We start from the raw sequence: 14,174 nt of genomic DNA on the forward strand, positions 1-14,174 counted from the left end.
AAACACGTCGCAATTTACAGGTTATAAGACCTTCAACAGATTTTCTTCTCAGTTAAAGCCATCATGTACTAGGAACTTACTTGCTGCTCTTGCAACAATTTTATTAATCAGAATACATACAATGAATATAATTACAGTCTGGAGTATCCTTGTCAATTCTGCAGAAGCACTTCACTTGCAAAATCTCTACAAACGAAATAGACGATGTACGGCCGTCAGCATAAAACATGCCACGAAGTATGAAACAGCTTTCTTCATGCAACACCTGTGGCTTAAGACTTAAGCTTTCTCTTTCCAAATTCACTTTAAATGTATTCACACACAAGTCACACAGGCTTCTTGTTAATGAACTGTTTCATACCAACCGCTCTTCGTCTCCGACGTTATGTCAGAAAAACAGACCCCTCATGCGTCGTCCCATTCCCTGCCGGTCATATAGGATGTTGAATTTATTTACAAATTGGTTTATATCATTGCAGCCTTTGGTGATGGTTCCCAAGTAGGTCATAAGGCCCACATCATTGCATTGCTAAAAACAATCATCAGAATATAAGACTCAGGTCCTTAACAAAAGAATGTGCACTCTTATTTTCAAAGCTTCACTAAAATTGTTGTATTTTTATTTATTTATGGTATATTTGATGGTGCTGTCAGTAGCCGAGACTTTCTAGCACCATCTTCGTACCTCCTCCAGGTACCAACGTACATGTTCAAAACCTTTGGCTTTGCCATCTTAAATCTAAAAGCACAAACATTAAAATATAATGTTACTGAAGATTTCCGTCTTCTGGGTCGTTGCGCCGTGTAGTCTGGTCGATGTTAACCAACGTTTCAGAGGTCATACTGCCTCCATTGTCTTCCTGATGGAGGCAGTAAGGACCTCTGAAACGTTGGTGGCGATCTACCAGATTACGTGGCGATACAACCCAGACTCACCGCTGTAAAAACCTCAAATCCTACAATGTTACTGTCAAACTTTATCTTTCACCTTAAGCGAAGGGGGAAGTCGACTGAGGGCGTGTAACTTTCGCTTTCAGGAATAAGCCGTGTTGAATTTTCAAGGTGTTCCAGCGTTCTCGCAAACAACGCAGTTGGTATCTTTAGGGTGAATATCTGTATGACGGTAAGGAAGCCCTTAGAAAGATCTGGCAGTGAGATGTATGTCTTTTGTTTGAGTCCGCAGAGGAGTGACCACATGAGTCAGACGAAGAGGCGATGGAAAGAAAGAAGTTAAAGGCGAGTGCCGTGTCTGGGGAAGCAGAGAAGCCGAGTGCTACTGAATGGGGAGAAACCACATCGTATACCATGAAGATAACAACTGCAGCGTTTGCAGAAGAATTTGAACACCTTCAATGACAGATTATAGCCAAAAGGCAAAGCTGTGAAAACCTAATGTCAAAAATAGATTGAGGGTGTTTGAGAAAAGTGTGCTGAAAAGAATATCAGGACCGAAGAAAGAGTAAGAAACGGGAGGCTGGAAAAAAAACCCTGCAGAATGAGGAGTTTCAATGATTTGTACTCTTTACCAGAACTTCATTACGATGTTCAAGTCATGTAAGATGCAATGTGGAGGGCAGGTACCACATGAGATGAAAAACACATACAGAATATTATTCAGCGAACACGAAGGGAAAAAAACTATTTGGGGAATCTAGACACTAATTTGAGGATAATAATAATGATGGGCTTCTGTGAACAAGGTGATGAACTGTTTGAATTTCACAGAAAACAGGGAATTTGGGAATCTTCTCATATTTCAAAAGTAAAATGAGGTATATGAAACAATTTTCAAACAAATAAAGATCAAGAGAAAAATAATAAAGACACTCACATTGTAGAAGTCGGCCCTGAAGTGAGGGCTCTGGAGCACGGGGAGCCGGTGACTTAAACTGTACGCTTCTCTGAGGATATCGTGGTTTCTCGGCAACTCGCCCGCCTGCACGGCCCTCACATATTGCAGCACCAGCCTAACACGACTGTGAAGCATCTTGATGGCCGAGTGCTGGGCCGTAAGGTGTTCCGCCACTGCAAACACGTTCCGTTCACATGTGACCACATGTTTGATATGGACAGAGAATATTTTGAACTTAAAAGAGAATCAAGATCTATAACTTTAATGAAAGTGTTCAAAATCACAAAAAGTGGGAACTTTCGATAAAACCCGAAGATAACGTGTATTAAAATTAAAATGAAGGAAGAGCAGTGAATGAAAAATCAACAAAACTTTGTGTAATTATACCGATTTTAAAGGATTCTGATGAGGGTGGGTTACACTCAGGATTACTATATCCTCGGGCTTCGTCCGTCGTCGGAATGCCAGACAATGGACAAAGTCCAACAATTTAGTAATTCCTTAATGTGATTATTCTCTAAAGTATGTAATACCTCACTAAACGTTTATATTGCACGAGAGTTGGTGCATTATCTAAACTGAGTCGCTCATAGCTGCACAATGTCCACTGGCCGAAGTCTTATTTGTGGTTTTTGTTACTGTAGACCCAACGACATGAGTGTGGTTTCATAAAATATGACTGTTTTTTATGCACAGTGATTTATGAATTGTATGATTTTAATATACAGATTAATGAAATTAATTAATATGTTTTTGCCACTGATAACGACCTAATGAGGTCGAAACGCGTTTGGCATAAAGTGTTTTTTAATGTGTTACATCCGTATCTTGCTATTACCTTCCTAATTACATAAAAATGACAAATGAATAACTTATTTACAAAGAAATCTGTACTTTGAGATGCAAACTCTGGGCTAGATTGCATGCTTATCAGAGAAAGTCTGAAAAGTGTTGCATCATGCATTTTTGCAGCATAAATTGAGCTGCGTGTATTTTATTTTCCTGTGTGGTTAAATAAATATATATATATAAAAAAATAAGAATATGGTACATTATGAAAGAACCTTTGTCAGATGAAGAACAAAATGGTTTCTTGAACCTCCATTCGAAATAGGATTTACTCTACAGTTGTAGCATTTGTCTCAACGGACAAAATAAATAAATAAGGAGCTTCATTAAAAATAACGATTCACCTAAGTACTCATAATAATAACAATGATGTCCAATACAACATTACATTTGATCACAGTGAGCCCAATTGTTATATTTAATATTACAATAAAATAATTCACCCAGAGAACTCTCCCCGGCCTCATTACTGGACATGCGGGCCACGTGGTCAACACCAATTCTTTCAGCTTCTTCAGTTGCAAGAGTGTAGTGTAGTTCCACAAATAACATGGTGGCCTCACCCCCCACTAGGTCAATCACAGACTCGTACATTGTCACAGGTAGCTGAAAACAAGAGAGTGACACATTCCCTTGAAACGTTTGCCTTAACAAAATGTGTATAACTGGACCTGTGACACTTTTTATGAAGGCAAATGGATTTTGTTGGCCCAGGACAGGGTCTGGTGGAGGGCTTTGGTTAATTCGGTGATGAACCTTCGGGTTCCGTAAGCCATCTAGTTGGTTGGGTCCACTATTTGGGAAGCCTGAGGGGGAGAGACCGCTGGGGAGACCTAGACGTAGATGGGAGGATAATCTCAGGCGGGATCTATGGGAGATAGGAGTTGAAGGAGACAGGGTCCGGTGGAGGGCTTTGGTTAATTCGGTGATGAACCTTCGGGTTCGGTAAGCCATCTAGTTAGTTAGCGACACTTTTTAATAAGCTGATGCTTCCTAAGATATGACATTTTAATCTCTTAAACAGCAGTTAAGCTAATTATAAAAACAATTCGATCAAATAAATTAATTATTATAAGTAGAAATGCAGGCCTGAAGTAACACAATGAACAGGAAAAGAATCTACATCATAAGTTAAAACACAAAATTATTGAACTTGTATTATGAAAAGTCATCAACCTTCACAGTGTATATTTTATAGTACAATTATTAAATAAAGACACAAAGATTTTATTCATTTTTTTTGGTACCATCGGGTCGGAGCCGACCCCTGGTGACATTATGAACAAGTTCCCTCTGATAGGGACCTGTTCATATGTTTCCTCGGCAAATGATCCAGAAGTGGTTTGCCGTTGCCTTCTTCTGTGTGTAACTGATGATGAGAATGGAGTAATTGTTGGGATGCCACAGAGAAACCGGGGAAACCCCGAAGGAAAACTCCATAATACCTGGACCATGGCCTTGCCCTACATAAGTTATAAATCCGGGCACCACCGGGAATCGAACTCAGGACCCCAGGATTACAAGCCCAGCGTTCTGACCGCTAGACCACCATGGCGGATAAAGCTTTTAATAATACACCAATTATATCGGGATTGAACACACGTCATCTGTATTATGAAAAATTATGTTAAACAGAAATAGGGAGGATGTCCCATCATTCAGTGTAGAATGTACTGAAATTTCATACACGTTCTGAGTGTAGTATGGAAAAGTTATTGACGTAAGGCAGTCGTTCTCAAACAATGATCTATGGACCAATGTTGGTCAGCAGCTTTTTTTATGGCAGTCTGCAGATTCTGCTTCAATTATTACACATATCGTTTTCCAGACTACAAGATGCACCGAGTATAAGCTATACCCAGATTTCTGAGGAAAAGTATTACAAAAAATACTTTTTTAACTATATGAGAGGAAAATAGTGCTTATTCTGGAAAATATAATATTCTACAGCTATTGGCTTTTATACTTTTCATTTCCTTTCAGCTACTAAACATTAACATTAATACTTCTTTAACTCTCTCCACTTCTGCGGCATTTAACTAAGAGGAAGAGGAAGAGGGAGTTCTGGGGTCAGTCAACAACTTTAAACTTTTTGATATGCACTTGTGTACATTTTTAATGTTTCTTTTATTTTAATACCTCATAAAGTGTAAATAAACATGATTTTATGTAAATGTAGAGGTATATTTGTCGCTGTGATTAATTAAATTCCATTCCAGAAACATGTCTCATTTTGATCTGCTATTAATAATGACATTTGCAGACTGTTATTTGTGATAAACAGATTGGAACGTATGTGGGCTGAACTTTATGATTACTATGTAAGTACAATCAGGACAGCATTTAGAAGCTGGCTCTCTTCTGTGTAGTCTCTCAGATGTTTACCAATATGTCAAGAGGTCATTCCTGCCTCCATCATCACTAATTGCTCTGATGATAGCAGCAAAGACCTCTGAAACGTTGGTAAACATCTAGCAGACTATTCAGAAAAGAACCAGCTTCTAAGTGCTATCCTGATTGAACACTACAACCCTGAAGACAGCCATGAGAATCTCAAAGCCCACAGGACAGCTCTTCTTAACAAGACTGGAACTTGTAACATTCTGACGTTTCAGCCACTATCACGTCTTTAATTCAATTCACTCTTCTCATCCTAGTAGGCCTAACCATAGCAAATAATATATTTGGGATATAACTTACATCACTATGCCTGGCCTGTGGGTTAAGTTTCAGAAGAACAGGGCTCTCATTTATCTCACAAATCTGTTTATGGATCTTGATATCTCCGTCATCCGGGTGGTCCCCTGTTGTGTACCAGCCCAAGAAATCCATGTCACTGAACACCTGTTTGACTGAATAATAACCATATTGTCTTTATTCATAACATACTTTATATGCAGAGCAGTTGATTTAGCTCATGTAACACAAATATTTACCTGATCATTAATTTACTTACACTGCTCCTCTTTTGTGTTGTAATAATCTCTGTCTATGATTGTATCACCTCCAATGCAACTGAATAACAGCTCAAATGAATTCATTAATTCAAGATTGCGCCCTTTCTGCTTCCCAATTAAAGCACCAATCACTGAAAAATAAGGACAATAAAATATGTTAACAATTTAAAGCCCAGCACTAACAACATGTATCACCTACTCCAACAATCAATAACCTTGCATTTTATACAGAGAATATATTTATCTGTTACACATTATTTTCAAAGTAAAATGTGATATTTTCCTTATATAGCATCAACTAGCTGATCTTTCTAATAGAGAAGTGTTGTGTTTCCTTGACCCTGGGACTGAAATGTGTATGTTATTCATATCTGTTTTGGATTCAAAGGGTTAAATTAAATAGAGTGCATGCTATATAAATAAAGATTAATCTGGAAGGTGCAGAATCTGGTTCATCAAAATAATTTCTGCACAACGTGTAACTCGATGTTCAAACAATCATTAAAAAGGTTCTATAACAATTTCCAAACTGCAAACAGAGAATTAATACCATACTGACAAATAAAACACACATTTTTAAATGTTCTATTTATTCTTTATGAAAGTTCCCCAAAATCATAACATATTGTGACTGCGCTGAAATTAGGGTGGGTAAGCAGGCAATGACCCCATGGAGCAGCCTTGGTAATAGGTGTACAGCTGATAATGAGCATCGTCTGAAGGTTAAGGTTCAAAACATGGTTTGGTTCACCCATCATGTCAAAGTTAGAGAATTGATCCTTCCCGGCTTGGTTTTCTTAGGTTAGGTTATGTTTTATTAGGCTCTCCAGTTTGTACTTTTACTCTACGAATAAACCTGTTTTTCAACCTAGATTATATTCTGAAATATAACCAGTACAGATTTATTAAAATTTGTTTTTCCCTGTTATAAATTATCCTGCACAGTTTATCACGGTTACATAATTTTGCTTATGGCAAAAAAACAAATAATCATTCTGTATAGCAAAACCAGAAACAGAAAGTTTTATATTTCACAGACCCTTCAAGGGCATTAGAGAGTTAGAAGGAGACTTTATTTACATTTCACAAATTGTTCTTTGGGCTAAACCAACCATGTCATAATGCAAGTAAAAGGGGAAAAAAATAAAGCCATCCCACTACACGCCATGTAGGTAGTTTGGGGGGGAGTGGAGGTATAGCTTTACCCCCAGGAACCAAGTACAGAACTTATTTCACATATATAGATACACATAAACTTAAGAATTTTCAATAGAGGTAAAATCATCTACAGAGTAGGAGTGAGTTAAGTAGTAATTTAATGCAGGCTTGAATACTTTTATATCATGATTCAAACTTTTAATTTCAGGTGGAAGATAACTGAATAACTTGATACCTGTATAATATACTCTCTTTTTTCAAATTAATTTATTGTTGTGAGTGGTATGACTGTCCTCATGCAGAGCTTAGTTTGGAAATACTATATTCAATCTGTTTCTACCAATTTAAGTTACTGTCAATTTGTAAGCCAAGGAATTGGTTTGCTTCTACTTACTCAATTAATTTATTGTCAAAACCTATATTTAAACTAGGAAATGTCTTGTTCATAGTTGTAAAATTTATGTTGTTCGTTTTATTAAAATTAATTGCCAGTTTGTTAGCTTTAATCCATTTGTTTAGGTTGGCAAAATACATTATTCACGATATTCTAATGACAATCCAGTTCTGGGTGAGTAATAATGATACTTATACCAGAAAAAAGAACAGGTTTGGATTGACAGTTTATATTTGACTTCAGCAAAGGCTATAGAACATGTCACATAAACTTAATACCGAAAGAGATAATCATAATATTTTAATTAAAAAACTATCCAAAGTGGTAGTTACCTTGTTGTGGGGATCCCTCTTGTGCCCTCAGCCGTGTCCAATGTTCTGAAATGTTCATTATAACCAAAGGATGCAATGATATAGATACACTACCAACAGTGCCTGAAGAGGCCATAACACTTCTATTGGCAATAACAACAGTATCGTCAACTTCCATTTCGTTCTGGCGTGGACTATTCATCCGTTTCGATCAACTTTCTTATTCTATAACACACAAATATCAATAATCAACACCAACGAATTTCATTTATGCTGCCATATGCAGGACTGCAACAACTAACGCAACCTGGTGATAGAATAGTATAAGCATAGATACAGAATCACATGAAGTTGAGGAAAATTGGAGATGTGATGGTTATGCGAGGTTAAACAAGACGTGGTGAATGATTTGATGTTGCTGTATTTTGAACAGCAGGTGATTTACAAAACAATACATCCGTAATTGCTATCTTTTATTAGTTTGTACTGATAGTAATAGTACATTTTATGATAACTATGGCAGGAACTAAAGCCGTTGTTGCTTGCTCGCCTCTTTACAGCAAGATATTACTGTCTACGTTTCCACAACATTTCTCATTTTGTTTTGCATATGGATCTGGAGTGTTCAGGCAGTCTGGCTCTGATATTACAAAGAATATGGTAGATATGATTTTCACAGTTAAAGATCCGTCTACATGGCACAAAGAGAACATTAGCCGTAATCCACATCATTATTCGTCATTGCGTCGGTTAGGTCATGCAGCTGTCTCCCGCTTCCAGGAGAAGTGGGGTGCAGAAGTGTATTTCAACGCTTATGTTCCTATAGAAGACGCAGGGGTAACTCTAAAATATGGCGTTATATCCCAATCAGCTCTTGTGACCGATCTACTTGATTGGAATTACCTGTACGTAGCAGGTCGGCTTCACAAACCAGTTCAAATTATCCATAAACCTAGTGATTCTGAACTTCGCTCTGCACTCCAGTTGAACCTCCATAGTGCTGTTCATACTGCATTATTGATGCTACCAGAAAACTTCAGTGAACATGAATTCTATATCACCATCAGCAACCTGTCTTATGCTGGTGATTTCCGCATGATATTTGGTGAGGACAAGAATAAAGTGCATAAGATTGTTGATCCACAGATTGAAGCCTTCAGAGCAATGTATTATCCAGTACTTAATTCTTTGTCTAACTTTGTAGAAGTGTCAAAGGAATCTGGGTTGTGCTTGCAAGATGTCAGCCCCGTTGCATGTATCCATCACTTGAACCAGCTTCCGAAAGCTCCTCAGAGAGCTATTGTTCGCCTCTGGAACAGAGATAGTGGAAAGCTTCATCAGGACACAGAAGATGCCCTCAGAGCCATTGCTTATAATCCAGATTGTGGCTTGATCCTGTTGGATTGCATAAAGGACATTGTCAGGTCTTCAAGCATTAATCAGAGCCTCAAGGGAATTATCACCGCTGGCATACTTAAATCTTTGCGCTATAGCGGAAGAAAGATACTGAGAATGATGAAATCTTAGTAACATTTAGTTTTTGAGTGCGCCTAGTATTTGTAAGAAAAATTAGTTTAAATAAAATTGCCATTTAATTTTTGCAATATGTGTTTGTATCATTCCAGTGACAAAGATGTCTAACCTTATTGGGCCTGCCCTCCCTCCTCATCTACAGATGAAGGTGGAATCTAGTGAAAACCAGGAAACCTCCAAATCAAATGAGAGTCAAATGGAACAAGATAGAAAGGGGGATGTTTTGATTGATTGTCCTTCCTTACCACCAGAGTTGATCCAGAGAATGAAAAATCCTTCAGTTTTCTTGCCAGAAATCACAGAGAAGAGAAATTCACAAGCTCCTGAAATTGGTCCCTCATTGCCACCTCACTTATGTATAGCTCATAATGATATAAAGAGCCCTCCAGAAAATGAAGGTTCCTCAATAGGACCTGCATTACCTCCTCAACTAAAGATGGGACAAAAAACTGAAAATCATAATGAGTCACAGAGTTCTGTTGTGCCTCTTTCAAAAGAAACTGATGAAGATGATGTCATCTCATTGCCAAATCTTGGTGCAGATGTGTCTCATGAGGAAGCTTATGGAGATGGCCCACAAGATGAGATGTACGGCCCTGCTTTGCCTCCAGGTTTGAAAGTAAGACCCAGTAGTTTCATTCAGGACGTTAAAACTTCAAGAGGGGTGTTGGGACCATGTTTGCCCCCTGCAGTACATCTAAGTTATCCTGTAGATGATGGGAGTTCGGACAGCGACGCTGATGTTGTGGGACCAATTTTTGCTCCTGAAGGGATCGGAAATGCAACGTATCTTCAGGATCAGATCGATGATCGGGCATTGAGAATGAAGAGGAAACTGGCAGGCAAGGTAATTACTAGACGATGGATAATATCCAAGTAAATTTTTTATTCAATTGACTCTTCACCATCGTCAAGAAGTTTTAGATTTGATATAATTAGTAATTCTACTTGCACATTGTGTTTAATTGTGGTAATGAGTGCCAGACAGCATCCGTGCCACATAACGACTAGTAATGTTATCTAGTCTAAATGTTTATTACTTCTGTCATTACGCAACACACAAGTACTTTTTATTCATTTTATATGTAACACTGCATGTTTCAGGCTCATTAGCCCATCTTCAGGTGTTTATTTTTCATTCCACATGCTATTACATTATTGGAATTGTTGGTTATCTTTGAATCAGGTCTAATGTTTGTTTTTCGTGAATGAATATTAAGAAGTTAATATATAGGTGGCGATTGACTTGTAACATTTGCCTGTAATGTAACGTGTTACAAATCGAGCATTACACAAGTGAAGACAGCGAACGGAGCCGCTCGATGCGAGCCGCTCACGCTCGCGGGCGCTCCATCGTGTTGTCGGTTTTTTCGCGAATCCCTTTGAGTGTTACGTTACAAGTCAGTCAGTCAGACGAGAGGCGTCGTAAGGAGCATTCACGAATTCTTTAGATAACAGTAGCGTATTAAATGAAACAAAGATAACACAACCTCCACGTCCGACATATTGAATGAAATGAATGGAGCGCACAAGAGCACAGTCGAGCCGAGCGTTCAAAACGAGCATTCGATACGCCTCATCAGTTGTGGTGTAATGTAACATGCTCGCCGTGAATGTTACATTACGAGTAAATGTTACAAGTCAGTTGCCACCTTATGATGATGATTATTTTTTAATTTTTTTTTTTTTTTTTTTTGAGAATGTTACCTGTAATTTAGTTACATGTTAAGTTGTAGGTCTATATTAAGTTTGCATATTTTATTAATATCCTTTTCAGTTTACAATTAATATACACTGTAAATTAAAATTCTTCAGAACCTGTTTTTAATCATAAAACTAAGTTACACTTGATAGGCATTGTTATATTCATGTTGGACGTTTCCTGTTGCTTTAGTCTCCTTTTTTTTTTTTTTTTTTTTTTTTTTTTGGGATGTAAAATGTTCTCGTGGTGAGTGGAACTCTTGTGATATAGATGTTCTTCTCACCACTAAGTACAAGAATATGTTACACCCCAACAGGGACTGAATGTTGAAACCACAGTAGTGGCGGAAGTTTCGGCTGGTTGTGGCGACGGCAAGACTGAACAGCTGAGCTGACACTATTGTAAGCACGCCAATTTACAATGTGTTTACCAGGATGGGAATCATGACTGTGGACCAGTGAAACGTGAGAGTTGGATGTTGGAGTTACCACCTGATCGAGCAGCTAGCTTCGGTTTGGGGCCGAGACAGTTCCGAGCAAGGGCTAAGCCAGAATCAGGTGATCGTTCTGTATGGACGGACACACCTGCCGATCGTCTTCAGAAGAAACACACACCAGTATGTTGCTTTCTGTGAATTACGGAAGGGCATTACTCGTCGAGTTTTAAATCTGCATGACGTAATATCACTATAAGGTTTAAATTTTCTAGCCGCGTATATGATATGTAAAAATATGTCTGCTGCGTGTTTAGTCAGAAATGGTAGTTGACTGGATTAGATTAACATTGGTGTTAAAACTATAATAAAGAAATATTTGGAGACTTACAGGACATGGTATCTTGAGTGCGTTATGCTTGCTTAAGGCCACTCACTTGGCTCGTTAAATTGCCATTAGCGGAGTATATTGAGGTTACCGCTGTAGTTTAATGAGAGTTCTGTAGGAAACAGGATCAAGAGCCTTCTTTAACAAGAGATTTACAGGAGAATTATTGAAAATTTTTGTTCCAGCTCTTTATAATTTTAGTAATCTTTACACTGAATGGTTTGTTTACGTGGGAGAAAAAATTGACCTCCCACTAAGAAAAACAGATTCATATGCGAAGTGCCGAGGAGAATAATTGGATGCAAGAAGATGTAACGTGTAAAACACAAGTTACATAAGAAGGTTCCTAATTGTTTGTGTTTTTTTTATTTGTTGGGGAATTTAAAACAAGTTCAGATGAGCCAGATGTGTCATATATGTGAGAGGACAAGAAATGCTTACAGAATTTTTGATAGGAATTTTTACAGAAATGAGTCACGTGGGAGACCGTGTTAAACAGAATGTCTCAGAGTGATGTGCACGCATTATAATATGGAATATTAACCACGTTTTCATTCTCCATGTGCCATGAAGCTACGATGGTCATTTTCTAACACTAGATTTGCTAATTTACTAAGTGCCAATGTTGATGTATGTAATGGTTTAGTTTATTAAAATGTCTTTATTTCATTCATTGAATGTGTGAAAAAATTAAGTGATGGCAAACATTGAAAGAGTGGGTTTAAATAAAATGTTAGGTTTTTATGGTAGTGAACATTTGGAATGTGGTAATCTAGGTTAGGTGACATGTAGTCTTGTAGGCAGTACCAGAATTTTGAGAGAATCACCCTCAAGACTACGTGTCATCGTAACCCAGAAGAATGCAAATCCACTAGGACTAACCCTTTAAAATAAACATCACTATCAAATTGATCTTTGTGATGGAGATGAGTTTTGTATGAAGTAAGAACTGAATTCTTAAATATTATTTAATGAACTTTGGCTTAAAAGAGTTATAGTCTTTATGACAACAAATTTTTCAAATAAATCTTTTATTTCTAGCGGGAGAAGTCTGGTCCTGTCGATAAGCTGGAACTGGCAGCAGTTGAAGAGCGAGACAAGGAGATGCAACATCTCGTAGAGAAACACTCTGGAAAGAAGAGACAAGAGTCCCTATTGGAGGCGCATCAGAAGGAACTGAAGAAGATAAAGGTAAACTGGGTACTGCAGTTAATTGACGGAGGAGTTAGAGGGAGGTGCGATCCACGTCAATTAGACTAGCTTTTGAAACTGAATAAGTCTTTATGTTAATTTTATAGAAGGGGGGCAAGCACGAAGAGAGGCGGCCGTTCGATCGCAGCGTTGACCTGCAGGCCAACAGATTTGATGAAGCCCAGAAGAAAGCAATCTTCAAGAAGGCTGCCCTGTTGAACGACCGTTTCTCTAGTGGCCAACGTAAGTTCTTGTGACTTGACGCATATTGCACGTAAGCTACAACTATGGAGACTGAATGTTTGTTAGAAGTTCTCTGTCACGAGCACACAGACCGATAATTTATCATTAATTGCTCCCGCAGGGCAGCGTAAGCAATGCATTTGCTTTCACGTGAATTATTTGCCTCTCCCTCAAAGATTCCCATAACGCCGGTTTTCACGTCTATCTGGTTTGTGAAATATTTGTGATGATCGAAATGCGAATAATATTAGATTCTATTTTACGCGATGAAATCACGGAGTCCTATTGACTGTTTTTCCTCTGATAAAATACTAAATTTGCATTTCTTTCTTTACCCTTAAATGAGATTTATTATTAACTAATTACATGATATATTTCTGGGTCATTACTTCTTCTACAGTTGGATATTTAAAGTCTGTAGACAGTCATTTAATTTTAGGAAGTTTTATAATTTTAAAAATTTAGTTTCGCCATTCTTTAGAATAAAATTGTGAAACAAAAAGTTGTTTGAAAGACCAAATTTTAAATCTGTATGGATCCTTCATACAAGTTAACTTGTTTTAGATGCATTAATTAATTTTAACTTTAATTTAAGTAAGATCACCACGTGACATGGATTTCACTTGGAATAAATTCATCGCTGATATATTTCTGACACGTGTGTTTATGCGATCATGACCAGGGTCTGGCATTTAGAGACGACGTATCATACGATATCATCCAAGATGGTAGCAGGTTAAAACATTGCTGTTGTGTGTTTGTGACATTTCAAAATGATCCGATATTATGGGTCGCGTAGCGATGGCGAGCTCACTAATAGCATCTTATGTAGTTTCATAACATTGTGTGAACTTATGTATGTCTTTCTTTCTATGTAGAACCACTGTGTATGAACTAAGAACTTTTATTCTTAGTGATGTCTTAGAGTAAAACCCTGAAATCAGATTGTCATCATGGTGGAAGTCATAAGACAAATATAATTTATGTATTTCCATTTTATTATTATTATTACATATTTTCCTCTTAATCAATATTGCCTTTTTACTTCAACATGGACTTCCAGTCCATCTAATGCGACAGAAAGTGGCATACTGCGTACACACGGGATACTAAAAATTACCTGGAGATGACGTGCCGAAACAAGTTGCCGTAGAGTAATGCCC

At 37.7% G+C, this 14,174-nt stretch overlaps 3 protein-coding genes across 3 annotated transcripts; 2 read left to right on the plus strand and 1 right to left on the minus strand.

Annotated features, from left to right (window-relative positions):
* Positions 1-66: 66 nt before the first annotated feature.
* CSN6 (COP9 signalosome subunit 6) lies at positions 67-7,823 on the minus strand. The gene is made up of 6 exons (XM_022063538.2): positions 7,543-7,823; positions 5,658-5,789; positions 5,402-5,553; positions 3,145-3,307; positions 1,832-2,025; positions 67-529 (listed from the first exon to the last, which is right to left on the minus strand). The coding sequence occupies exons 1-6, from the start codon at positions 7,721-7,723 to the stop codon at positions 389-391; spliced, it is 963 nt and encodes a 320-aa protein (XP_021919230.1). The 5' UTR covers positions 7,724-7,823; the 3' UTR covers positions 67-388.
* LOC110829620 (GPALPP motifs-containing protein 1) lies at positions 7,820-14,005 on the plus strand. Its single transcript, XM_022063537.2, has 5 exons — positions 7,820-7,957; positions 9,147-9,901; positions 11,190-11,372; positions 12,619-12,768; positions 12,876-14,005. Exons 2-5 carry the CDS (start codon positions 9,155-9,157, stop codon positions 13,023-13,025), a joined length of 1,230 nt encoding a protein of 409 aa, XP_021919229.1. The 5' UTR covers positions 7,820-7,957; positions 9,147-9,154; the 3' UTR covers positions 13,026-14,005.
* LOC147874286 (phosphatidate cytidylyltransferase, mitochondrial) lies at positions 7,964-9,125 on the plus strand. Its single transcript, XM_087346801.1, has one exon. The coding sequence runs from the start codon at positions 8,029-8,031 to the stop codon at positions 9,046-9,048; it is 1,020 nt and encodes a 339-aa protein (XP_087202927.1). The 5' UTR covers positions 7,964-8,028; the 3' UTR covers positions 9,049-9,125.
* Positions 14,006-14,174: the final 169 nt, after the last annotated feature.

This window comes from Zootermopsis nevadensis, unplaced genomic scaffold (genome assembly GCF_977971745.1).
Source record: "Zootermopsis nevadensis isolate Lab colony 2312 unplaced genomic scaffold, Znev_1.0 Znev_ptg000010l, whole genome shotgun sequence".
Classification (NCBI taxonomy): Eukaryota; Metazoa; Arthropoda; class Insecta; order Blattodea; family Termopsidae; genus Zootermopsis; species Zootermopsis nevadensis.

What these genes read in the sequence shown, in the direction of transcription:
- LOC147874286 (XM_087346801.1), top strand. Translation starts at nt 8,029, where the DNA reads ATGATAACTATGGCAGGAACTAAAGCCGTTGTTGCTTGCTCGCCTCTT.
- LOC110829620 (XM_022063537.2), top strand. Translation starts at nt 9,155, where the DNA reads ATGTCTAACCTTATTGGGCCTGCCCTCCCTCCTCATCTACAGATGAAG. An exon ending in TTCAGAAGAAACACACACCA is followed by an intron (nt 11,373 to 12,618) that starts GTATGTTGCTTT and finishes TTTTATTTCTAG; the next exon opens with CGGGAGAAGTCTGGTCCTGT. An exon ending in AGGAACTGAAGAAGATAAAG is followed by an intron (nt 12,769 to 12,875) that starts GTAAACTGGGTA and finishes TTAATTTTATAG; the next exon opens with AAGGGGGGCAAGCACGAAGA.
- CSN6 (XM_022063538.2), bottom strand. Translation starts at nt 7,723, where the DNA reads ATGAATAGTCCACGCCAGAACGAAATGGAAGTTGACGATACTGTTGTT. An exon ending in CAACACAAAAGAGGAGCAGT is followed by an intron (nt 5,554 to 5,657) that starts GTAAGTAAATTA and finishes GTTATTATTCAG; the next exon opens with TCAAACAGGTGTTCAGTGAC. An exon ending in TCAGGGCCGACTTCTACAAT is followed by an intron (nt 530 to 1,831) that starts GTGAGTGTCTTT and finishes GATTGTTTTTAG; the next exon opens with CAATGCAATGATGTGGGCCT.